The 27413-nt window shown below is 35.9% G+C and overlaps 1 protein-coding gene across 1 annotated transcript in view; it reads left to right on the top strand.

The window, feature by feature from the left end:
- Nucleotides 1–27413, top strand: part of LOC140172733 (piezo-type mechanosensitive ion channel component 2-like) — a 98588-nt gene that overhangs the window by 33930 nt on the left and 37245 nt on the right. The window contains exons 21-25 of the mRNA XM_072195865.1: nt 1612–1897; nt 2710–2898; nt 3958–4216; nt 5412–5565; nt 8275–8416. Coding sequence (XP_072051966.1) covers nt 1612–1897; nt 2710–2898; nt 3958–4216; nt 5412–5565; nt 8275–8416 — 1030 coding nt within the window. The remainder of the gene's footprint in view (nt 1–1611; nt 1898–2709; nt 2899–3957; nt 4217–5411; nt 5566–8274; nt 8417–27413) is intronic.

Genomic DNA, 27413 nt, shown 5'->3' with positions numbered 1-27413 from the left:
ATGTTGCCACTCAGCATTGCCAAAAATCGTCTCATGTTCTTATACGTCAGAACGGCACCGCTACCGAGTTGACTTGATTTGAACTCTTAGCGATGCTGCAGCTTGGGCAAAGCAGTGGAGTGATCAATATATCGGCTTGCCGCTGGTCACCGCTAGAGTTTCTGGTGCGACTGCGCAGTGAAGCAAAATTGTCATCAAAAGCGGCAAGCCGCAGGAAGGTATGAAACCAGCATATAGGAAATTAAAACTTAGCCCATTCCCTGATTTTTATGACACTAATGTACAAAAAAAAACCACTGGAACCTATATTTTTCTGTTTTGAAAATTTCAAATCCTGTTTTGTAAAATCTGCACTTGCCCATTTCCAAATATGTAATTTGTTTATAAAATGTAACAGCATGTATTGCCAAAAACAAATATTTGATGCAATACGTTTTTACATTTGGTAGACAACAAATATAGTAACTATATGTTTCCTGGTAAATCAGAAAAATTATGGTTCTAGCTAACACCCCTACCTTACAATACATGATACACGATGTATCTAGTGTCACTTGTAATGTTGATGATTGATGAAATAAAATATGAATGAATGAATTAAATGAATGAATGAATGAATGAATGAATGAAGGAAGGAAGGAAGGAAGGATTGAATGAATGGGAATGGAATGGAATGGAATGAATGAAATGAATGAATGAATAAAACAAATTATTGGTATGAAATTCACAGAATGAAAACACACCTTACATTACTAATCATTATAATGTGGCACAATCTGGTCCATGTTTACCAAAGGTGACAAATTTGAAATTGAGATAAAGGCAAAAATATAGACTTAAAAACCCAGTGAAATGCATAACATTTTAAAACCTTTAGAACCAAGTATGCTAGACCTTCGGCATTTCAGTATATATATATGGTAGCCTAATAATGTTTGTACAAGGTAATAATTACAGTAACGTAACTCAGTTTTCAAAAATGGCTACTTTGGCCTCCATGGTCCAGATCATTTAATTTAATTTAATCACATTTAATATAAGCAACATAGAAATATTTAAGGTATATAAATTACAGGCCAGAGCAGGAAACAAGGTGTGTTAATATAAAATTCTAAAGGGTTGCGGGGAAATGTGTATCCAGCCATTTTCAATGTTTATTGAAAATTTCATTTAAGTTACAAGAAGCCGCATATTTTAGCGTATTATAATAGTACCATAGACAAAAAAATATGGAGAACATTACCAACAGGCAACATACCTGTGCTTTGTATGCTCAGAATTCTTACATATCCATGAGGGCTGATCATTGTATTGTGTGTGTCTAACAAACACATGCATGCCATTTGTGCCTTGGAGCTTGAAATCCATACACCTATGGAAGACATGACCTTTGTCTTCTACACAGAAGGGAGTGTAAATTTCAAATTGGGTTACCTGAATGGTGACTCCATTTGAAATCTACAACCCCTGTGTGGGAGATTAAGGTCATATCTTTCATAGTGGGTGTATGGATTTCAACTGTTATAGTTCAAATCAAGGGGCACATATACCAAGATAGGAGCTTTTAAGTTTAAGAAAACACATTTTGTTGCATTTTCTTCTTTCATGCAGTCCATCCTCTGACTCGGATCCAAGTGATACAGAAGCAGAAACTGAGACAGCATCGAGCGAGGAATTTGAAGAAGGCATGCCACGTCCCATCCGCCTCATCTATGCACTGCTATATGCCGTCATCTCCCAGTCTCAGATTTTTACTTATTTTCTGATTATTTTGAATCAACTTTTATCGGCGAGCATATTATCCCTGCCACTGCCAGTTTTAGTGTTTCTGTGGGCTATGTTGTCAAAACCAAGACCAACTAAATTGTTTTGGCTTACGATCATTACATATACAGAGGTAAGTGTAGAGGTGTCTAAGTACTCCTTATACCAGAAAAATACAGCACTCATTTTTTGCGATTGAAAGAATATTATCCTGTTTTGCCAAATGAAACAGCTAAATCCGGATCCTTTAGTTCTAACTGGCAATAAAAGTCAAATTTTAATATTTGGTCAATTTTTGGAAATAAGGGCCAAAATATGTGTTTTTCGTATGCTGTGTCAATCAAGCCCAATTATGCATTCTAATTTTTGGAAAATACATTTATAATCTTTTTCATAACCAGTTATCAAAAATAACATAAAATATTAAAATTTTGAGCTAAATCTTAGCCTATACTCAAGATTTTGAATGCTTAGACTTGTGCCAAGTCTTAGAATTTTATGACTTCAATTGTAAGAAAACATGGAAAATTGCATGTTTTTGGCCCATTTTCCCTCAAATTACAAAAATATTGAAACTCTTACCTTTTGTCATTCAACTGTGTTTAGCTTGGTATAGATAACTGCTATTGATTCCTTAGCCTTGACATAAAGAAATATTACCACAAGCAGGCCTGTACGCAGGGGGGGGGCAGGTTTTTTACTCTTTTTTGGACAAAAAAGGTCCAAATTTTGGGAAGAAAGTCCACTTTTCACAAAATTGCCCTCCTCCTTAGAAAAAAAGTCCACTTTTTCAAAATCAGCACCCCCAAATGAAATCCTGCGTACGGGCCTGACCTCAAGTGAAACATGTAATTGTATGCCATTCAAAGCAATAATAATATTTTCCTGCAGCTTGTGACAGAAAATAATAACATGTCATTCTGAATGTTTTCTTTATTTCTGCAGATTGTTGTTATATTGAAGTATTTATTCCAGTTTACATTTTATCCATGGAATTCAGATGCAGAGCAAAAAGCCCATGATAATGACCCCTTATGGTGGCCACGTTTACTGGGTATAGACCAGAGGGATAACTATGCTGTATTAGATCTATGCATTCTACTTGCTGTGTTCTTCCATCGCTCTGTTCTTAAGGTAATGCGCAATATAAAAGACTTATTTTTTATTTATACCCATATAAACGGTTAAAATTATTCTTTATGAGGTAACATATGGCATAACCCTTTAAAAGATGTCTGTGGCAATCACAGCATTGTGCCTTATATGATGAAAAATTATTTATCAAGCACGGATCACATGGTTTTATTTGAAACAAACTCATATTGACCATAAAAACAAATTAATGCAGCCATCTCTCAACACGCAATATTCAAAATTCACGGGCAGCAAAATTTTCAAGTGCAATATGACGTCCTAGTAATACAATAAAGGCTGACAACAATTGAGCACAACTAACCATGACGTCATTGCACTAGACAATTTCGGCGCGGGAATTTTGAATATAGAGTGTTGAGAGCCGGCTGTTTTTATTCGTTTTTATGGTCAATATGAGTTTGTTTCAAATAAAACCACATTATTTGTGCTTGATAATTGTTTTTGTAACATATAAGGCATAATGTTGTGATTGGTGGAGTCATCCTTTAAGTTTGAATCCAACTGAGTGAGAGTAAAAAAATTACACCCAAAATCAAAGTCACCTGCTTCTGCAGATCTGGAAACATGAAAATAACATCTTGCTTTTTCAAATTAAAATTTTTGATATTGTCCTCATTTTGCTGAAGCGGGTGCTAAAAAACTTTGCAATATGAAGAGTGTGAGTGTTGGAATGATTGATCGAGTGCTTGAGTGAATAATTAAAGTAATCAGGCATGAAAATTATCAGTTTAAAAACTGAATTCAATTCTTTTTATAGTAAACATTTCCGCAACTTTATTTAATTTCAGCCTGTTTTTGGTACTATTTGCTCAATTTCACGCACATTTTCAGTTTTTTTTAGGAAAGTGCAGTCTCATGCCTGAAGGTTGTGAGTAAGTAATTTGTGCTTAAGAGAGTAGTTGAGTGAATGGTTGAGTAAATGAGCAAGCAAATTTGTGTGCTCAGTGAGTGAGAGACAGTGGGTGTGTTGGTGGTGTGTAATAAGCTGCTTGACTGCTTGCTTGATTAATTGATCAATTGATTTGATTGATTATACAGAGACATGGTCTATGGACAAGACAGAACATTTTGCCAGAACTGGACAAGTTCAACGAGGCCCAGTCTTCTGAACCACTCATAGTAATAAGCAGTGATAGATCAGTTGATGACAGTGACTCTAAACCAGTAAGAAAGGTGTCACATGTGTTATCGGTGGTAGCCATCAAGCAATCATTCAGGAGATCATTCAGGGGCTCAAAAAAGAGGAAGAAGGAAGAGGATGTTGTGGATGCTACAGCGGAGACTGATGATGAAGGTGGTAGGTTTGCATGGAAAGGGTAAAGTTACATTGTAATAACTGCATGGGCACTGCTGCTTTTTTACATACATTGTACAGGGCCCCTGATTGGTTAATTACATGATATACTCATCTGAGAAACCAATGAAAATTCAACTTTTAGACATCTTTTACTCATCTGAGCAGGCTTTTATATTTCCCAATAAGTTTAAGCCCCTGACTCTTCTTACCACATCTCTGATTGGCTCAATACATTATGTACCATACTCGTGCTATTAACCACCCAGGGCGCTCCAAAGTTGTTTGGGTGGATGCTTATTTTTTAAATGTTTACATAATTGCATACATAAAAAATACCTATGGTTTCATGTTTAATATATTTATAGCTGGGTCCTGTACATAATGATGGAGGATGCAGTTGAATCCTGCACATAACGATGGAGGATCATTTGTGTAGTTGAATCCTGCACACAATGGAGGATCATGTGTAGTAAAGTCACTGGTTGGGAGCTTCTAGGGGCAAGGGTGGTAAATCGAACGAGTCCAGTAGTCCTCTTTGTAACCAATCAAAATATTTATTGCAGGTGATAATTTGGCCTGTAGTGCCCATGGGGTTAAGTTACCATATCTTTGATTGGCTAAATACATGATATATATCTTTTAATAACCAATCAAAATAGTTCTTAGAAGTGATAATTTGCCCGGAAATATCCTTGTGGTCAAGTTACCCAATAATGTAGTATTTTAAATATCCTTGTGGTCAAGTTACCCAATAATGTAGTATTTTAAATAAATAAATAAATAAATAAATAAATAAATAATTGTGTGTGATTTAACATGTACCAGCGCATGTCAATACTATGTTCCATTTCCACTGATATACATCAGAATCCCATAACAGATCCCCAATACACCTGTACAACTGAGTGAGGTGAGGTACGCATGGTGAAGCACCTTGCCTAAGTGCACAAACGTTGGTGCTGACAAGATTGGAACACATAACCAAATTTCTACCTCATGATTACAAGTCAAAGCCTGGAAGCGGTGTGCCACCGTGCTCTCAATATGAAGCAAATCTGACAAAACTGTTATGGATGGGGAAATGATGTTGTTTCCATTGGCATACAAGTTGACGCGTTTGTTGCAGCCTATAAAGTGGTGATTACCGGTACCAATCATTTGTTTTCAAATCGTTGTTTCTGGTTTTTTTTTTAAGGAAACATATCTCAGAATGAAGAAACGGATCATACTATCATCAATTTAATCCCGTCTGATGAACCAGCAACGATGGCAGTAAGAGAGTTTGAACCAGAGACAGATGATGAGTTATCATCAGATGATGATGACCAATACATCAAGAAAGAGAAGAGGTAAGATGAGGTTTTGACCTATCATTGTGATCCTGGACCATAACTAGGAGACAGAGACAGATGATGAGTTGTCATCAGATGATGAAGACCAGAGAAGAGGTAAGATGAGGTTTTGACCTACCATTGTGATCCTGGACCATAACTAGGAGACAGAGACAGATGATGAGTTGTCATCAGATGATGAAGACCAGAGAAGAGGTAAGATGAGGTTTTGACCTACCATTGTGATCCTGGACCATAACTAGGAGACAGATGATGAGTGATCATCAGATGATGAAGACCAATACATCAAGAAAGAGAAGAGGTAAGATGAGGTTTTGACCTACCATATTGTGATCCTGGACCATAACTAAGAGATGGACGATGAGTGATCATCAGATGATGAAGACCATTATATCAAGAAAGAGAAGAGGTAAGATGAGGTTTTGACCTACCATTGTGATCCTGGACCATAACTAGGAGACAGATGATGAGTGATCATCAGATGATGAAGACCAATACATCAAGAAAGAGAAGAGGTAAGATGAGGTTTTGACCTACCATTGTGATCCTGGACCATAACTAGGAGACAGATGATGAGTGATCATCAGATGATGAAGACCAATACATCAAGAAAGAGAAGAGGTAAGAGGAGGTTTTGACCTACCATATTGTGATCCTGGACCCTAACTAGGAGACAGATGATGAGTTGTCATCAGATGATGAAGACCAATACATCAAGAAAGAGAAGAAGTAAGATGAGGTTTTGACCTACCATATTGTGATCCTGGACCATAACTAGGAGACAGATGATGAGTTATCATCAGATGATGATGACCAATACATCAAGAAAGAAGAGGTAAGATGAGGTTTTGACCTACCATTGTGATCCTGGACCATAACTAAGAGAAAGATGATGAGTTGTCATCAGATGATGAAGACAATTACATCAAGAAAGAGAAGAGGTAAGATGAGGTTTTGACCTACCATATTGTGATCCTGGACCATAACTAGGAGACAGATGATGAGTTGTCATCAGATGATGAAGACCATTATATCAAGAAAGAGAAGAGGTAAGATGAGGTTTTGACCTACCATATTGTGATCCTGGACCATAACTAGGAGACAGATGATGAGTTAATGTCATCAGATGATGAAGACCAATACATCAAGAAAGAGAAGAGGTAAGAGGAGGTTTTGACCAACCATATTATGATCCTGGACCATAACTAGGAGACAGATGATGATTTGTCATCAGATGATGAAGACCAATACATCAAGAAAGTGAAGAGGTAAGAGGAGGTTTTGACCTACCATTTTGATCCTGGACCATAACTAGGAGACAGATGATGAGTTGTCATTAGATGATGAAGACAAAGAAAAGAGGTAAGATGAGGATTTGACCCATCGTTGTGATCCTGGACCATAACTAGATAAGTAATCTTGTAGGACAGCTATTCAATATTATGATCAAAACTAATACTTGTTTTGAAATTGCTATTTGCTTCCCATCTCTATCCTAACCCTAAAGTAAATAATTAGACAATATTGACTGCGCACCATCTATTTTGAGGTCATTGTGTGAAATTGGAGGGTTTTTTTTGGGGCTGAGGTAAATACTGAGGCCCAAAACAAAACCCGACAATTTCACACAATAACCTCAAATTAGATGTGCAAAGTTATTATTGTCATTATTACAAATTCATGAATAAATCAAAATGGCATTTTATGTTATTTTATGCCATAAAACGCTGCTAAATATAACCAGTTTTAATTATTGTTGTAACCTACCCTACACCGACCATGTGAATTTAACATTCGCGCCAACAACAAGAGCTACCAATCACAGAAGCGCGACGGATCGCGTAAGCGTGTGCGTTGCCATAACGCTTAGCTTATACATGCACACGCGCGCAGAAGTCATTGTAGGGCGGCAGGAGTCATTGTGAGTTATTAATGACCTCGCAATTAGTGCGCGATCAGGCAATCAATTTCTTTTGATTGGATCACAGGCTTCCCGTATATTAATGAAGTTATGAATGATTATTGACCCTGTTCAATAGAGGGTCTTTCAACTAACAGTAACACAACTAAAACTCAATAAATTTCACTATGAAAACCACTGCTCATGCATGCAGCACAATTGATGACATGATGCAATCTGCCTGACATGTTCTAAGTCATATATACCCACGGAATCGCTGGCCAGGCAATCAAAACCCAATTGCTACCGGTCTGTGATCTTCTGCTTGGCATACGAGGGGTCCGAGGTTTGAATCCTGGGGTCTGTATGCACAAACGAATTAGACCGGGTCTAAAGTTAGACCTGGTCTAAGTGGAATTTAGTCCCAGGAGAAATTACATTTTACAAGTTATTTTGTATTATTTTTGAACTTCGCATGTAAATCTTTAGAATTTGCTAGCTACTCTAGGAAGTAAATAAGAGTAAAAGACCATTCCTGATGGAACTAAATTCCACTTAGATCAGGTCTAACTTTAGACCCGCTCTAACTCTTTTGTGCATACAGACTTAGGGGTTTCAGCTGTTAATAGATGTGTTTGAATTAAAAATAAGAAAAGAGTAACATTGAACTTGCATAAATCTCAAAAAATACAAATCCTGCAATTCCAAACACTTCAAAATGACAAGAGTAACATTATAAAGTACTCAATTCTTTTTAAAAGGGAGTGTTTCAACATATTTATTAATTTTTTTTTTTTTCTGTACAGGCAATGGTGTCCTGGAACACGCAAGTTTTACAATCATATGATGGACCCAACATACAGTGCAGTGGCGGATGTGTATGTCCCTATGTTCCTGTGTGATATAACAACATTCATTATTGGCATCACAAGTTCTTGGGCATTTGGGGTAAGAAATTAACTCAGTTTGGGGTCAATGTGGATTCACAAACTCCTCTGAATTCACAGACTGGTCTATAAATCCACATACTCTTATTGCAGTCTATCTAACGTAATTTCATTTGTATTACATTTAAGAGTAGTATTGCGTACCAGTCAAAGAAAATCAAAAATAGTTGGCAGACTTCAAAAAATGGAATTTCTTCTTACTTTATATCAGGATGCAACTTTGGTGAAAGTCTACAAAAATCAAAATTATTTCATCACTGCACCTTCGTTACCATAGCAACGGCCAAAACATCAAAATGACAGGTTTTAGACTATTTCGGCACTTTTACAAGGCAAAAAATATAACAAGTTTCAGGATTCACCATATAAAGGAAAAATAGAGGTAAACCTTGAGAGTTACACGACATAATTGGCAACATCTAAGCTTTCTAAAAATGCAGTTGTTTTAACAAAAGTCTGTCCTACTTGGGATATTCCATTGTTTCAAATAGGGGTGTTTTTCTTAATTTTTGACTTTCTGAAATATAGCAATATTCAATGAGCTGTAACCCCCAAGGTGGTGCTTTTTATATGTTATATTTTTCAGTGTGGCTGGACTAGATAGTACTGTACCCAAATAAATAAAAAAAGTTGCGGTAATTTTAATATAGGCAAACAGTGTTGCCATAAAGATAGGTATTTTTCCATAAAATAAGAGTTAGACCAGGTTAAAAATGTTACCACACATGAAAGGAAACATTCTCACATAGTTTTTCTGGACCAGTTTTTCATGAGCAACAAGAATTTATGAGGTAAAAATAAAACCGTGTATCCTGAGAACTTCCTGTGAGGGCGCTTTATTCAAAATGGCTGCCAAAATCCAATGAAAACTACTATCACGTTTAAAAAGGTCGCATAAAAGATAAAAGTGACTAGATTTCGCATTTGTATTGATGAAAGTAATGTATAACTATGTCAAGGTATTAATAGAATGGTACCAACAGGTCACAGTTGGGAACGCTTTTCAAAATGGCCGCCAAAATCCAATGAAAAGCATATATATGGTTAAAATAGTCGCTTATGAGGTATGATTGCAGTGGCGTAACGTCATAGGGGCACGGGGTTACATGGCCCCCAATCGATCTGAATTTTAAAAATCCAAAAAAACGGACTGCCACCCACATTGGTTGGTGCCCCATTATGATAACTGGTGCTACGCCATTGTATGATTGACCAGATTTTGGTTAAGCATTGATAGCAGTTATAGGCTAGTAATGCAAATATACGTCAAGATATTAATAGGAAGGTGCCAGGAGGTCACAGCTGAGGGCACTTTTCAAAATGTTGGACCAACACAGTACACCGTTAAACTTAAAATAGTCACTTAAAAAGAGGTATAATTGACCAGATCTTGAATTAATATTGATCCCAGTACAGTAAACTTAAGTCAATGTAATAATAGGAAGATCCCGGGGGTCACAGTTGAGGTTGCCTTTCAAAATGCCCACCAAAAAGAGCGGCATGATATCAGCCACAAAGCCACAGATAAAAGTGTTAAGAAAGAAAGTTGTCTTTGATAAGAGAATGTAATAGTTGTCTTTGTTGAATCATTCAAATATAGTTGTCTTTGATCATTGTCACCTCTAAGCAAGTGTTTCAGAGTGCTATATAGCGAGCTACAGAGTGCTATATAGCGAGTCAAGATGGCTAATATGATCACCAAATCTCCAAAATGACCACCAGAGAATTGTCCCTTGGTTTCACTGAATTCTTTTATTGTGTGTTTATCTTCGAGATCACTCACATCGATATCACTACATTAAGAAAATTATTCTTCATTATATAGCCTATCTGAAATCAAAGCGGCATATAGGTCATATATATCTTCTTTTGTGAAAGCGTTATGCGTTCTCTGAAAAGAAGATAGCTGCACTTTGAGTCTGCTAAAACCTTTTCCTTCTTTGACACCAATAGACTGCTTTGTTCTCGATGTTGGTAAAGAAACTGTTGAAATCACAAGACAACTGTGATTACCTGGCGATAACTTTGGATGTCATTATTGAATTTATTGTCATACCTCTTGTTTTTCTCTCAACATACTTGATGCTTTATGTCAAGGAAAAATGCAACAATGATCAATTGTCTTGCATATAGGCCTACTGGCAAAAAAATGTTTAAAGCGAAATCCTCATACATGACTTGTAGGTGTAAATGTCCTGACTAAAGCCATCGGGTCAACGGCACCTGCAATGCCAGTTGCCTTTGCTGTAACTTCAAGAAGCAAAGTTACAAGCATTTGATTAGATGAAAATCCAGTTTTAAAAGTGACACACTGGCCTATTCAAAACAACACGGACTAGACATCTGGTTTGAGAGTGGTAAATGGCTAATTTGTGTGTGCCTTTGATTTAAAAGAAAAGGAACAAAAGAAAACTGAAACAAAAGAGCTGACAAAAAATACAAGTTATGAAAAGTAAAAAAGGGTCATTGGGTACAAACAAAATAAAAAAGGGGGTCATTGGGTATAATATTTTGAAAAAAGGGGGTCATTGAGTATAAGATTTCAAAAAATGGGTCATCGGGTAGAAATTTTTGAAAAAAATGGAGCAAAATTTGGAAAGTTTCGCAAAATTTTGAAAAAATGGAGCATAATTTGAAAGTTTTGACATTATCTTGTTGCATTTTGATGATGTTCTTCTAGAAAAAAGGGGACATTGGGTAGCCGCAACCAAAAAAGGGGGTCATTGGGTAGCCACAACTAAAAAAGGGGGTCATCGGGTATGACTTTAAAAAAAAAGGGGGGGTCATCGGGTATGACTTTTAAAAAAGGGGGTCATCGGGTATTAGTCGCCTTCAAAAGAGGGTTGACAGGCACATACCGTCGCTTCCAAAGTTGAGTGGCCCCCGGGGTAAGGATACTTTCTTGGCGCAGTATATTTAGTTAATATGTTGCCCTTCGTGAACATATAGGGACAATAAATTATTCCTGTGGACATTTTAGTGGTCATCTTGACTTTGTGACTCGTTCTTTTGCACCCTCAAAACGATAACTTAGAGATGACAATGATTGAAGACTACGATTACATCAAAGACAACTATTTCAATGTTTCAATTTGTTTTTCAATAACATTACCGGTATCTGAGGCTTTGTGGCTGATTATACTGTACTTTGATAAATATTAATCCAAATTCAGATCAATTATGCCTCTTAAGTGACGATTGTACCATATATATTAAAGCTTTTCATTGGATTTGGCAGCCATTTTGAAAAGAGCCTCAACTGTGACCTCCTGGTACCTTCCTATTGAAATCTTAATTTAGCGTTACATTACTGTCATCAATACTTAAACCAAAATCTGGTCAATTATACCTCATAATTGACTATGGTAACCGTATAATGCTTTTCTTTTAATTTTGGCGGCCATTTTGAAAAGCGTCCCCAACTGTGACCTCCTAGTATCTTCTTATTAATATACCGACTTATTTATACATTACTTTCATAAATACAAATCCATAATCTAACAAATTCTATTTTTTATCCGCCTATTTTAAGAGCATAATTGTTTTTCATTGGATTTTGGCAGCCATTTTGAAAAAAAGCGCCCTCACAGGAAAGTTTTCAGGATACAGGATTTTTACCTTATACATTCTTGTTCCTCAGTTTCTCCTTTCATGTGTGGGACCTAGCTCATTTTTAACCTGGTCTATTTGGCGTTTTTCAGCATAGCTGTATGATAGCTAATAATAACAAGATGAGCAACAGCTTCACTGAGAGACGTTTTTTCTGGCAACACTGTCATTAAAATATTATCAAATCGTGTCTCACTTTACGGTGTATTGATGCCAATTTCTTTTGGTACATTATCAACCCTAATCAGGATTTTCAGTGGAAGTAAATGCTCAAAATCCCTATTTTTCCACACTATCTTATAATGTCAACAATCCTAAAAAGTTCAAAGTTTCTGGCAACACTGCTTTCCAGTAAAACAATTACGGAACTTTTTTTCTATAGATAGGTAGACCAATACCTTATCTACCTACCCTGCAAAAAATAATTTAAAAAAAGCACCACTTTGGAGGTTACGTCATTTTTAAAAAGATCATTTTTTTTCATAATTAAATTAATGAAAGACACCCCTATTTTACAAAATGGTATCTACCATATTGAATTAATTAATTGTTATGTATACTTCATTTTTGGAAAGGACAAGGATGGATACTTTATTGTATGGGAGAAGATTATTTTAATTCACGTTCTTCATACAGAAATATAACCTAATATTTAAGCATTTTTCCAGTTGTGAAAAGGGTAAAAATAGTGAAAATTGGGTCAATTCATATTTTGGCCGTTACCATGGTAACCATAGATGAAGAGGTAAAATGTTAACCAAATTTATACATGTTGACTCATTGTCTAACCATGTGCAATGTATAAAGAAAATCGATTTTTTGAAGTCTGCCACCACATCTTTGATTTTTATACACAAGGTCTCTTAATTGCTTAGATTGTTGTGCTTTAAACAACAAATATATAAGCTCTTGAAATAAAAAACAATGAACAAAACTGTTTGAAGGGTTTTTTTGATCAATTCTGCTGTGTTGCTGCATTTTTCATGCTAAAAGAAGCATGCTCATAGACTTTCAATTTGCACAGATTAATTTGAAGCAAATATACATACTCACAAGTGTGCCACATTGCTTTATTTTAATTTGCTGCCAAAATTGAAATAAGTGGAAAAGTATGTGAAATCACAGTGGGATATGTGATTTTACTAGGTCTGTGAGTTGGGGTGAGTCTGTGAATTCACAGTGGTCTGATGAACTGAACTATCATTTGAAGTGTAGTCATTAGTATAGCACAACTTTGGGGCTTGTTAGGTAGTAGACTAGTGAGCACCGAATATATCGTATTCGTCCGAGTATAGTCCCACGTTCGAGTATAGTCCCACCCCCATTTTTCGAAAAATTCCAGAAATTGTAAAAAAAATTAATTAATTTTTTTTTTTCGGTTTTGGAGTGTCCCTGGACCTAGACCTAAATGCTAGGATCATTTATGGACGACCTAAAAAAAAATAAATTGCACAATGTTTTGAAAAAAATTCGAGTAATCCCACCCCCAATTGTGAAAAAAATTCACCTAAAAAACGGGTGGGACCGTGACTATTATACTTGGACCAATACGGTATATGTGTGACTATGATGACTATTTGGAAGTCCAAATCTGAATAGAAACTCAAGGTAGCCAGTACTGAAAATACACAAATTGGGCTAATTCCAGTTGAAATACACACTACCCCTGTGGAAGATTCTGGAAATATCTTCCACAGAAGGAGTATATTTTTAAAATGCAATTGGTGAGGGTTAATCATTTTGATTCTCATACTCCCCTGTATTAGTCTTTATACCTATTTCTTCCACAACTGGAGTGAGTATTTCAAATGGAAGTTACCCAATTGTCTATTGTATTCAAAAGTCATACTGTGGATAGTGTGGATTTCAAATGGAATAGCCCATTACCACTTTAATAAAGGGCAGGTCTATTGCAAAAACGAGTTTATCTCTATTTAAAGAGAATAATTATTACATAACAAGTTGACACTTGTTGCAATTTTTTTATGCGTATTTCTCCTGAAAAAGGAGAAATTGTGTGGGTAAAGTTCAGCCTCGTACGTGTTCTTCCCCCGTTTGAAGGGTACGTGTTCTCCCCCGCTTGGCTGATGACGTAGGTAAATGAAGCGGACACTATAATCATGCTCTCATGATACAATCACAATCACTTTGACAAGTTTGACATTAGCAACAATGAGTTGTACTATCATTTACCATAACAATGCTGCATAACAATATGCAGACTATTGTTCTCATTTCGGGAACAAAGCCCACACAGCATTGCATTGTTACTATGCGTTTGCTGTGTAATATTTCATCCACTGAAACTATAATAACTATAGCAGTGCAATATACAGGGAAATCAGATAAATGAGTTTGTGGACTTAACACGGTTTATATGCCAGTCTCAGATGAAATTCTAAGCTCAAATTATGTATTTATTTTTAGGCCTAATATTTCTCATGATATTGATATACATATGAATTGTAATATCACAATCTACTAATATATAAAAAAAGAAGCGGCTGATTTTATCCATATGTTTAAAACCATTAAATTTGTAATACTTAATTTGGCGTTTTTTTCTGTGAACAGCAACAGTATACGTTCTGTCCATTGAGAGCGTTTATAGTCCCTTTTCTCAAAGCGGACACATCTCATTTCATGACGTCACCGTTTTTCTAGGCCAAATCAGTCTCGTTTGAAGGAACTCACCGCTTAAGTTGATTTTTGCAGAATATCAATTTTAAACGTCTTATTTTCTCAAAAAAAGGAGTCATTTTCATTGTCCTCATAATATTAGCTTGCCAATGATATGATGTTTTTGCAATAGACCTGCCCTTTAAGGTATGATCAAAGGAATGGATAATGCAAGCATCATACATGCTGTATACAAAATACAAAACACTGCTGTTTAGAAAAATGATGAATATATAGACCAATTTCAACAACATTTTGAATGAATGTATAATTTGTTGTATAATAATTTTATCCGCAGTATAGGTAAGTATTTCCTTTATTTGTTACGATTTTTGAGGACATATCAACAGCATAAAGCATGTAATTTAATTTTTCAAATATATACAAATTTGGACTAAAGACTATTTCCAGCTTTACATAGGAGTGCTGATGGTAGAACTATTTTTGGGTATGTGATCCACTTTTAACCAATCAATGAACAAGAATATATTAAGTATATAATGCAAAATATTTTGTTTTAATGAAGTCAATGGAAAACAATACATGTAGGCCTGTAGTCTCCTGTCACAGAGTGAAACATATTACACCATTTTCCAAATAAAGAGCAGTCAAAATTTGTTTTATAATATAAACACTGATCAGATTGCTGAGTATCAGGGTTGGGTTGATCCACCGGATCATGATGTAGAGCAGGGCAAAATATTCCCATAAAAATAATTATTCACCATTGATGTTGTCATCACTATTCAATTAGTCACTTTTTATGGGAACATTTTGCCTTGTATCAAAATATCAAAGAAATATTCAGAATATTTTATGACATGAAATTCAGTGTGCACCATATCAAATGATCAGGGATATTTTCATGCATTATATATTATCTCTACTTCATATGTGACACAATCAAGGGAAATGAGTCGGATGTCACTAATATTGATTTTGAGATATTGGCAAAGAAAGTGTTCAAATTCTTTTGTTTTATATTGTTTTTAGTGATTTATAAACTGATGTAACTTTGCAAGTAAAAGTCGTATCAACATGGGGTTTTCAGTTTCTGAAAGCTCTATATGTCATCTTTAGAAACATGTGTAAAACTCATTTTCGACCAAGGCCGACATGTGACTCATTCCCCTTGATCATGTCACATATATTAAGCAAATTTTTGCAGCATATGAAATTTCACAGTGATGAAAAAAAACCCATATATTTGCAGCTTAAAATCTTTGTGAAATAGATTAATTTCCTCAAAGGCATATATAAGAAAATAAATAAATGCAACCATGACAAACTTCAGAAATCATTATCACATGTGACATCATACACTTTCATGATTTTTTTGCTTTAAGGGATCTAGAATGAGCGTTTATTATGCGTTTCGACAGTATTTTTGTGGGACATGAGAGCACCTCGGACCTATCGAATTGCATTCTGAATCTGAAGCATGTCTTTCTGATATCAAATAATTTTCATTTTTGAAAATACATACATACATACATACATATACAATTTATACCGTGCATATTATCTAATTAAAGGTCAAAGCGCCATTACAAACTACAGCCAAGGCTGGAATAGAAAAAAAAAAAAAAAAAAAAATCACAATATAATACAAATTTTATAACAAATTATAAAAATTTGATATTTTTCAAATTTTGATATATAACAGTCCTCAGTAAATTATATAAATCTAATGATATATTCTTAAAGTGTATGTAGCTGGGAGGAAAAGCCGATGGTCAACTGAAAATTTTGACCTTTCATATTGAAGATATGGATTTTTTTCCCCAAAAAAATCCATATATTCAATACGAAAGGTCAAAATTTTCAATTAATCGTCGGCTTTTCATCCCACCTACATACACTTTAAGTATAAATCATCAGATTTATAAAGTTAACTTCGAGTACTGTTAAAGAGTAACTTTTAAGGCACTTCATGATCAATCACCTGCTTATATTGCTCAAATGTTCTCTTATTATGTTACTGCTCGCCCACTCAGATCTTCAAATGATCCTTCACGTCTTGCAATTGACAGATTCAACTCTGTTGCTGGAGAACACAGGTTTCCTGTTGTTGCTGCCAAAGCATGGAATGGTCTACCACAACACATTAGGGGAGCCTCATCTACAATCACTTTCAAGAAACTCTTAAAAACACACTTGTTCTGACTTTCTGGTTGTTATTGCTTATGTATTTTGCTCATGTTATTTTTGTAAACGCAATGTTGCTTTGGCGAATTGCGTCCTAAGAAACTTTTGTATGTATGTATGTAATATCAAAAATATCAATTTTTAATGATTTGCCATAAAATGTGTATTAAATTGCGAATTTCAAAAAATCAAAATTATTTGATATCAGAAGGACATTCTTCTTATTCAGAATGCAATTCGATATGTCTGATGTGCTCTAACGTCCCAAAATAAATACTGTCCAAACGTTCATACCTCTTCCCTTAAGCAACAACAGAAAAGGAGACTGTTCTGTGGGCGGTTGGACAATTCAGGCAGTGTTGATGTTTTCCAGATTACTAAAAGAATCACAAAACTCTGTGAAATTTTTTTCTCATGCTTCGCTCACATTTTTTCAGTCTAAATCAATATACAAAAATGGTTGATTTTACATGAATATATCAAAACAAATCCCCCAACAAAATATTTGGGTAGGTCAGGCCCGTAGTACAAGGTGGTCTTGCATCACCTTAGAGTACTGCATGATGATCTGCCCACAATTGAAATTCAGTGATTATGGGGAGAGCAGATAGAGTATACAAATATTGACTGCTATGGGGGCATAGGCCCAAGGTGATCTCAAAACCATGCTATGACCCGAAGTCAATGTTTGTTTTATATACCGAATGGATGTACATGGTTGCAATTGCACAGTTTGATCTGGAAGCATGTAACTGGTCAATAGTTCATTTCCATGACCTGTCAATAGTTCATTTTGATGTGATGAGATTCTCTCAAATATATACATAGCTAAAACAATGCCCCCACTTTTAACATATCAGATGACAGGAATCTATATATGAGGTATATAATATCCTGTCGTCTGATTGGTTAAAAGTGCAGTCATTGAATTAGCTATTACGTAAAAACTGAACTATTCCCCGGGCAATAGTCTTTTAACCCTAACACCAGTAAAAACCACAAAATACCACGATGAAAAATTCATAACATGCATGCATCCCAGGGTATGCGATGACGCAATCACCCGAAGTGTGATATGCTCACGGAATTGCTGCCCGATAACCCGTCCAGCTACCGGTCCGCGATCGTGTGCATGCGGGGGGTCAAAGGTTCGAATCCTGGGGTGCCAAGTCAAAAATTCTTCTTCTTGAAAAATTCGGATCTTCTTTGACTTCCGATCAAAAAATGCATGGGTCAGTGTTAGGGTTAGAAAGACTATTCCCCGGGCATAGTCATTTTCACATCATCGGTGTGCGTCCCGATCAAACTCTTCGCGCTCGATGGCATGTTCGCATTATGCCAGTTGTGGTGACGCGATCGGTTCATAACGAAAAACATTCTTTGTAAATTTTACCATGGCCTATGAACCAAAAAATAGGCCTTTTAACCAATCAGATGACAAAAATCTATATTAATGAGGTATATAAAACAAATATTGACTGCTTTATTTGGGTCATGGTTAACATTATAGGCCCGCGGTGATCTCAAAACCATGCTCTGCTTCGCCTCGGGTCATAGCATGGTTTTGAGATAACCTTTTAACCATGTCCCTCATAGCAGTCAATATTTGTATATTATTGATGGATATAGAACATGGCCATTTTGTACAAAAGTCACTATTTGCCCTTTGCACGGATGCAGCATCTTGCTACCAAAACGAGGTTCTCCCTGCAAATACATGCGAAAAAAATGCATTTTTGTTTCTTGTGCTTTTCTAGCAATGCACCAGAAGGTTATAGCCAAGCGTACGCGGCAATTCAGGCACACATTGACATCGCAACACGCACTTTGCGGGTAGAACCTCATTTGGAGATGACTGTGCAATCGGCGATTATACTATGTTACTTTCTTTTCTTGTGGCACAAACATGTGGAGAGCTTCAAAGGTTTGTGTATAACATACAACAACAGGCTTAACAAATATACACTGCTGACTTAGGACTTGAATCCAAGACCTTCCAAGTTTTGTCTAATTATACTCTGTCAAATAAGATTATAGGAAACAAGCTAACTTGCTTTTAAATATTGTTTTTTAGCAAATAGCACATTTGTATTCATGACCATTATCCTTAATTGTCCTACTAAATATTGGCACCTTCTTCTTTTTGTTTGCTCCGATTTGTAAATGTTGTCTCATACACCATTCCCTTTAGTCTAGTTTTCTTCTTTCTTTGGCTGGTTGGTTTTGGAGGAGGAACAGTAGAAGGATGAGATAAAGGAGGAGGAGTACGAGGAAGAGGAGGGGAAGTGATAATCTATTTCTCTATCCTTTGCATCACATCAGTTCCTGACTGACAGTTTTGGACGTTTAGAAAGTAGAGGAGTCAAAAACTGGACTATGAGGAGGAGAAGGGGACACAGAAGGATGGGAAGGGACACACTCATTCTCTATCCTTTGCATCGCATCATTTCCGAAACTGACAGTTTTGGACGTTTAGAAGGTAGAGGAGCACAAGCAGGACTATGAGGAGGAGAAGGGGACACAGAAGGATGGGAAGGGACACACTCATTCTCTATCCTTAGCATCGCATCATTTCCTGAATCTGACAGTTTTGGACGTTTAGAAGGTAGAGGAGTCACAAGCAGGACTATGAGGAGGAGAAGGGGAAAGTGAAGGATGGGAAGGGACACTCTCTTTCTCTATCCTTTGCATCACATCATTTCCTGAAACTGACAGTTTTGGACGTTTAGAAGGTAGAGGAGCACAGGCAGGGGCACAAGGAGGAAAAGGGGAAAGAGAAGGATGGGAAGTAATAGTCTCTTTCTCTGGCCTTTGCATCACATCATTTTCTGACACTGACCGTTTTGGAGATGGTGGCGTGTTGTCAAGCATGACAACTTCCTTAGTGCATTGTGGGTCCCAGTTATCAAGATAACTGTCTATATCTATATGATCCTTGTAGTCTTCCAGACATTCATCAGCTCCATCAGATGATGATGATTTGCCGTTACCCGGTTTGGACTTTGCATCACTGCTGGAAGTAAATACAGAATAAAACCATTACAGTTTGAATAGGGTGTGCTATTAACCACCAATAACTTTTGATCATTAATTAGATCATTTTTGTTATGCCTGCAGAGATAATACATTGGAATCACCATGGATTCGTGTAAGCAGCAGTGGTGTCATAAGTAAATATCATATGATTTAAATAATTAAAGAATAGATAAGTATTGTTTTAAGTCTCTGTCATATATCTATCATCTAATATATGACAATGTCATTATTTTGTGTAGGACAACAAGGCAACAAAAGATTACTCACTTCCAAGTACGCCCTCTCCTTTTGTCCCCGCCATATTTCAAAAAGGCTTATTGACATAGGTCAGTTTATTTCCCGGCATTTGGTCACATTTAATCAATATGATAAAATATGTTTAATACATTTTATGGTATAAGAACTATTCTACAGTAAATCAGTTATACCAAGTAACTGATGAGGCATAATGATATTAATATCTTCCTATCACAAGGCGTGGCTTTTTACTTCCACAAATGGCAGTAGTGGTATATCACCTCTTCTCAAATTGTGACCTAGGTCCCGACATTTAACCTGACTCGCGCATTCTCACCCCCTGGTTACTAGTATATAAAGGTCATGAAAACGTTATGTATGAAAACACATTACAAAACTATTTCTACAATGTGTTTAAAATGTTATTGTAAAATATTTTGTTAAGAACATTATGTTAGAATATTTGCAGGAGGTTATCAAAAATGTTTTAAAATGTTTAATATGAAAACGTTTTTTACCCTTTATATACCCTTTATATAACCCGACATTTAAATGTTTTCTGGCATCCTTTTCTAACCTTTGGCGAATGATGTCAAAAACGTTTTGTGTTTGATACCCCATTTTATTAAATTATCCCCAGACACTGAAATGACGAAAACACTTACACCAAAATTTGGGCCTCTGGTCAGCCATTCAGAAAGAACGCATAATTTATTCAAGCAATGTTTTTCGAAAATTCCCTGGAATCAGCCAAATAATAATGATTTCTGGACAACTTTTTCGAACGGAGTAAATACCCGACCGAGCCTCCCAACAATTACTGGGAAGCTTGTTGCGCCTAGAACCCAAGAGTTCCCCTTAACACACTGGGAACTATTTTGCTAGGCACTCATCTAGCGATCAACTCCTTATCGAGGAGGAAAAGCTCCATATACCAATGGACAAATATTTCGCTAGGCAATCCTCTACACGATCATCTCCTCGGAGGAGGAAATAAAAAGCTCCATAATACCAATGGAGAGAATATAAAATGCCGCGGACTTACATGAAATCGCTAGGCAGTCATCTAGCCGTCAAAAGAAATTAAATGGCTGATACCTTTCTCATTTTCCTATTATATTCATATTCAGATTACATAGTGGACATCGGTAAATATACCCATGCCAAATACCCAGTAGGTAGATACCTCCGGATATTGGAACTACTAAATCGAATTTATTAATGTAGTACATGTATAATTATGTACATTAAATCGATCATTTTAGAAAAATGATCCAAAAACTGCCACAATGACTACTTGTTAACATCCGTACCCTGTACCATGGAATAAGCTATTTCTGATCCCCTCATTTCCTTTGCTAGTAAATACCGCAAGATCCACACTTATGATTATTTGAAGAGCCTCTGAATTTTACGGTTGAGGCCTCTTCACCACAGTGGACCATTAACCCGATTTGAACATGTTGAAGGAGTTAATTGCAAAACCCGTTATTTTTGCTGCCAACGCCAAGCAAACACAGTGCCATGCTCTGCACATTTATGAATTTTTTTTTTCCGAATACATAACTAGGATACCATGTCTAACACAAAAGGCAGCCTTTAACACAGAAATTAACGCGATAACCAGCCGGTTGCGCAACCTCATAAAAACTTGAACCCAATATTTCATTTTTATTTATACTTTGATGAACAAGAAAATCTGAGGGCATAGTACTTGGCCCCTGTCTAGCTATCCCATGCCAACCTGGTGTTAATTCCTCCCGTCCTGCTATAATTAAAATTACTCGACCTAAGACTGAAGGGTATTACCACCTAAGACTGAAGTGGTACCAATTGTATCGATTTTGTTAATGCTTCTGAAGACACATTAGAGTGAACACATTATACAAAATAGAATTTAAAAAAATACAACTCAAGAACAGAATAGAATGTGTTGCTGAGTGCTGAGATAGAAACTGAACCTAAAGTGATATACTCACGCACACTCTCACACCCGTATACAATAGACGTACTACTATGTAACTCAACAAACCTCAATGTAATTAGAATATTATTCAAATTTGGAGAACTCTCAATCGAATATATTTACATTTCTCCTTCGTATTTCATCTCATTCCTAATTACCTTTTAATTTGAAGACCGACACTTTATATGTACTTGTCTCACTACTGCGAGACTCAAATTTTATGACCCACTATCAAACTCTTGAAATCAATTTTAACAGATATCAAATATTACATATGGGGAGTGGTGGGTGGGATAAAAAATTTCTGCGTCCGTTCTTGCTGAAAAACTGACAGAGAATGGCCTTAGCAAACAAAATGGCCGTGATTGGCCCTCCTGATACCAAACAAGGCACCCAATTATGACCTCACGAGATGATCCCATTTCAGCTGCAGGGATAATTTTTGTTTCATTTGATATGTACAAATTACACTGCATTATCCCCAGACACTGAAATGACGAGCACACTTACACCAAAATTTGGGCCTCTGTTCAGCCATTCAGAAAGAACGCATAATTTATTCAAGCAATGTTTTTGAAAATTCCCTGAATCAGCCAAATAATAATGATTTCTGGACAACTTTTTCGAACGGAGTAAATACCCGACCGAGCCTCCCAACAATTACTGGGAAGCTTTTTGCGCCTCTAACCCAAGAGTTCCCCTTAACACACTGGGAACTATTTTGCTAGGCACTCATCTAGCGATCAACTCCTTATCGAGGAGGAAAAGCTCCATATACCAATGGACAAATATTTCGCTAGGCAATCCTCTACACGATCATCTCCTCGGAGGAGGAAATAAAAAGCTCCATAATACCAATGGAGAGAATATAAAATGCCGCGGACTTACATGAAATCGCTAGGCAGTCATCTAGCGTCAAAAGAAATTAAATGGCTGATACCTTTCTCATTTTCCTATTATATTCATATTCAGATTACATAGTGGACATCGGTAAATATACCCATGCCAAATACCCAGTAGGTAGATACCTCCGGATATTGGAACTACTAAATCGAATTTATTAATATAGTACATGTATAATTATGTACATTAAATCGATCATTTTAGAAAATGATCCAAAACTGCCACCCAAGTTCCTTGTCATCACATGCAAGGAAATTGCCAAACCACCACCCCCCCCCCTCGAGATTTTTATGCTTTACAAATAAGGCGAGCTCTTGGCTGTCTTTCCTTCCTTGTTTATGATCTCCTTATAGTGTTCTTAAAATAGTTTGTCCCAACTTATAAACCTGCCATTGTTGGTGGTGACGAATGTTGGTGCTAAAAAGTTTAGGATTTAACTTGACTGATTGGATCAACAGTCCTACCTAGTGAGCATTCTTATGCAGTACTAGTGGAAAAGAATGCCTGCCAATGCTTTGTTTTGGCCATCTGGTACATCCACGTTAGAAAACCCCAAAAAAGAAAACAACAAAACCCACTGACTATTATAACTTCACAAGGATTGTTTTGAATTATTTGAATTTCCTTCCTTCTGAACATGTGAGATGAGATAATTATGCTACTGTCGAGTGAGTGTCTACTTCTCATCTTTTGACCACTGTCAATTATCATGAATGAGTGTTTTAGTAGCTTAATAGGCCTACTATTACTTATTAACGAGTTACCATTGTAAAAATTGTGAATTTCCTTCTGCTTCAGGAGTAACAACTAGGTGATAACCTATTTAAAACACTGACATACCGAAAAACATTACTATAATCTATGAATTTCCGTCTGTTTCGGACTACACATAGCCTATTTGTACATACCAACTAGGACAAATGTTTTAGTGACCAATTTACCGATAAATGAAACTATAAGGTCAATTTGCCATACATGGTGAACGAATCTGTCCTACAGTACGTTTAAAATCATAACTTTGATTTACCAAAGTTAATAATAATGAAGAATTGTTCTTTGTTTGATAGGTACAAAAAAGAAAACCATTTGTTTTACCAAACTTGATAACACTCTTATAGCAATGTACATTAATTATGTTATATGAAATTCTTTTTGCTTCTTTAAATGACTACCCCTGGTCTATCAGTGAATATCTACTAGGACAAAAGGTGCTTAATTTAACTGCAATTTAATAATAATACATGGGATTTATAAAGCGCCCCACGATGTAAAAAACATCCTCAAAGCGCGGCGCTGCACAGAATCTTAAAATACACCCACTAAATAAAAAATAAAAAATAGGGCCTACATGCTGAACAAAATAGTATACATAAAAAATTACGCATGATAGAACTCATATACACACCTTACTATACTAAACCATGAAAACATAATAATAATGTACAAGAGTTCTGGACTTCGTTTGATAGATACGAATAAGAAATCATTTACCATGAATTTGTTTTGATAATTTCATAATAATCCTCTACTCAATGTAGCCATTAACTATATGTAATATGTTATATGCATATCCTTATGCCTCTGATAGTAACTACCTACAGTCTATAAGCGAAACTTACGAGGCGGTGAAATTATAAGTATGCCATAATAGATGAAACTGTAATTCAATTAATGACAAATTATTCTCTTTGTTTGATAGATACAATTATTACAACATTTAATCACACACATGCTTAAGGCAGCTGTGTACTCTCAGACATGCATGTAGTAAAAGTGCCATAACTTTGTAATTATTAATGCAAGACATATAAAAGTATACATTTTTATAAAGGCAAGACATCAATGAATCTTAATATAAATACAGATTTGGTGTAAAAACAACAATTATGAAGAAAATCACAAAAAAGTGAGTTTTTGGCAATTTTTGTTCGGTACATCATAACAAAAAAACACTCTTTCCAAAAAGTTTTGTTTTGTTTTTTTCTTAATCTTGAGACACCATTCCAAAAACGGTTTTTTTAGTTTTTTGATATTGGCCTTATTTTTTAAGATATTGACCATCTAAGGCATCAATATGACCTTTTTAAAATTCACAAACGCGTATGTGCACAAAACGATGCCTAAAATCGGAAATAGATCAAAATATAAAAAATGAGAAAACCGTTTCTTAAGTCGATCATGCTTTTTTATGATGAGCATAATTGCTTACCTATAGATGCTGTATTTATTGAGTTATCGTGTACCTAAATCGTCATTTTACCGAGAAAATGAACATTGAAATAAAGGCCGTTGAAGTTTAAAGTGGTCACATTTTGCACTTTGATCGAAGCTCACAGGAGAATGCGGCAGTTCTCGTTTTTCTACCTTACATTACGTGAACATCGGGTAAATCCACAGCCCTTTGAGAAGTTTGAGTGAAATCTATTCATATCTTGATGTTTAAATCGGGGAAAGAACTTAAAAAATTCACATTTTATCAGCTAAAACGGAGCCATTTGACCGCTAGGTTTTAATGAAATCAGTGCTTCAGCGGTGCTTCCATAAGATGCTTGTGGCGCATGCAGCTAAGCGTTGCATGTGCGTAGCGTATCTGTGCGTTAACAAATTGCTGGCGTCTACAAAACGCGATGCGTTGTTGCTTGTAGCAGTATACCCGATGGTACAACACAGATTTTCTTTCCTTTTAAATTGCGGAAACGAGTGAAATAGGGAAATAAAATCCATAAAATAGAGCAGTTGGAGTTAACAAATCTGGATTTTCTCTCCTTGTATTTATAAAAAACATAACAAATTAAATACATTTCAAAAAAGCTCAATTTCGCGAAAGAAACAATGTCTTGAGTACACAGCCGCGTTAACTTGATGATAATGAAGATCCAGTCTTTGTTTGATAGATACAGAAAAATTTGGTAATAACAGCTCGACTAGCCATTAACAATAGGTAATATATTATATGCATTTCCTTCTGCCTATGTTAACAGACTACCCCCAACCTGTGTCGGAGAATAGTTAGGTGACAAAAAGTATAGTGTAAAAGGTGATTTGATTGAAAGCATTGCCAATTTGCAATAATTTACTTGATGAATAATTTTTCCCCAGTAAATAAGTTTTATTCGGACTCTGCACCTGCGCACCCTATCTGCAATTACACACATTTCCCTTGTTTTATTAATATGAACATCTATAAAAGTTTGATATGATGAGCAATATTTCACTTCAATTTGAATTCTACCCCTTAGAATTTGGGGTTCTTTTTCCAACTAGTAAAAGTTTGCCGTTATTTCTCCAACTAGCAAAAGTCAAGTTGTCTGATGTGCTATGACACCTAAAAGATAATTCATGCAGCAACGAGTTTGGTTAATTAGCTACTCCGAGATAAATCCACTTACTTCAATTGCCTTCAGATCGCTTCAGCATTTAATGTATGACATTTTATCACTAAAATGATCCATTGATGACACCAAGATAATTCTGCAGTTTCCTGCAACCGCTTCCTTCATCTGTTTCTTGTATTATTTGACATGGACATATTGCCCAAGAATAATATAAGCCCAATCAGTGGTACAAAATAAATTTTGGCATTTCCATCAAGCTATGGAATGATCTTCCTCTATCCTTTATTGCAGCTCCATTCTTAGAAGCATTTTTGACATCCACCGCTTCCTTCATCTGTTTCTTGTATTATTTGACATGGACATATTGCCCAAGAATAATATAAGCCCAATCAGTGGTACAAAATAAATTTTGCCATTTCCATCAAGCTATGGAATGATCTTCCTCTATCCTTTATTGCAGCTCCATTCGTAGAAGCATTTTTGACATCCACCGCTTCCTTCATCTGTTTCTTGTATTATTTGACATGGACATATTGCCCAAGAATAATATAAGCCCAATCAGTGGTACAAAATAAATTTTGGCATTTCCATCAACCTATGGAATGATCTTCCTCTATCCTTTATTGCAGCTCCATTCGTAGAAGCATTTTTGACATGGACTTGTTAGCATACAGAGCTTTGCTTATGCTATTTTTACTCGCATGAAGAACTGTATAATATATAATCTTCCGTTCACCACTACCATTTTGGTTCGCTTCCTCGCCATATTAAGGTGCAACAATACTCTCTTTCAAGGATACACTGTATCTAATGTAGATGAAGATTCTTCGTTATCTGTACATGCTCTAAATGTAGTTAGCTGTTATACACAATAAAATTTCACCATTAGAGAAGTTACCGTTTCCATCATACTTGTGCTCTAACAAAGATCGTTCCTCCCCATAGAGCCAGGTTACGATTCAAAATATACTCCATCCACTGTCATAGGCATGGTAATTACGACTTTCTGTTGCAGATCCCATAAGATGTCCTCCTTCTACCACCTGTCTCGAAGTAACCACATGACCTGCAGTGAATTAAAAGAC

Source organism: Amphiura filiformis, chromosome 16 (genome assembly GCF_039555335.1).
Source record: "Amphiura filiformis chromosome 16, Afil_fr2py, whole genome shotgun sequence".
NCBI lineage: Eukaryota > Metazoa > Echinodermata > Ophiuroidea > Amphilepidida > Amphiuridae > Amphiura > Amphiura filiformis.
This window is presented reverse-complemented; position numbering and strand designations above follow the sequence as displayed.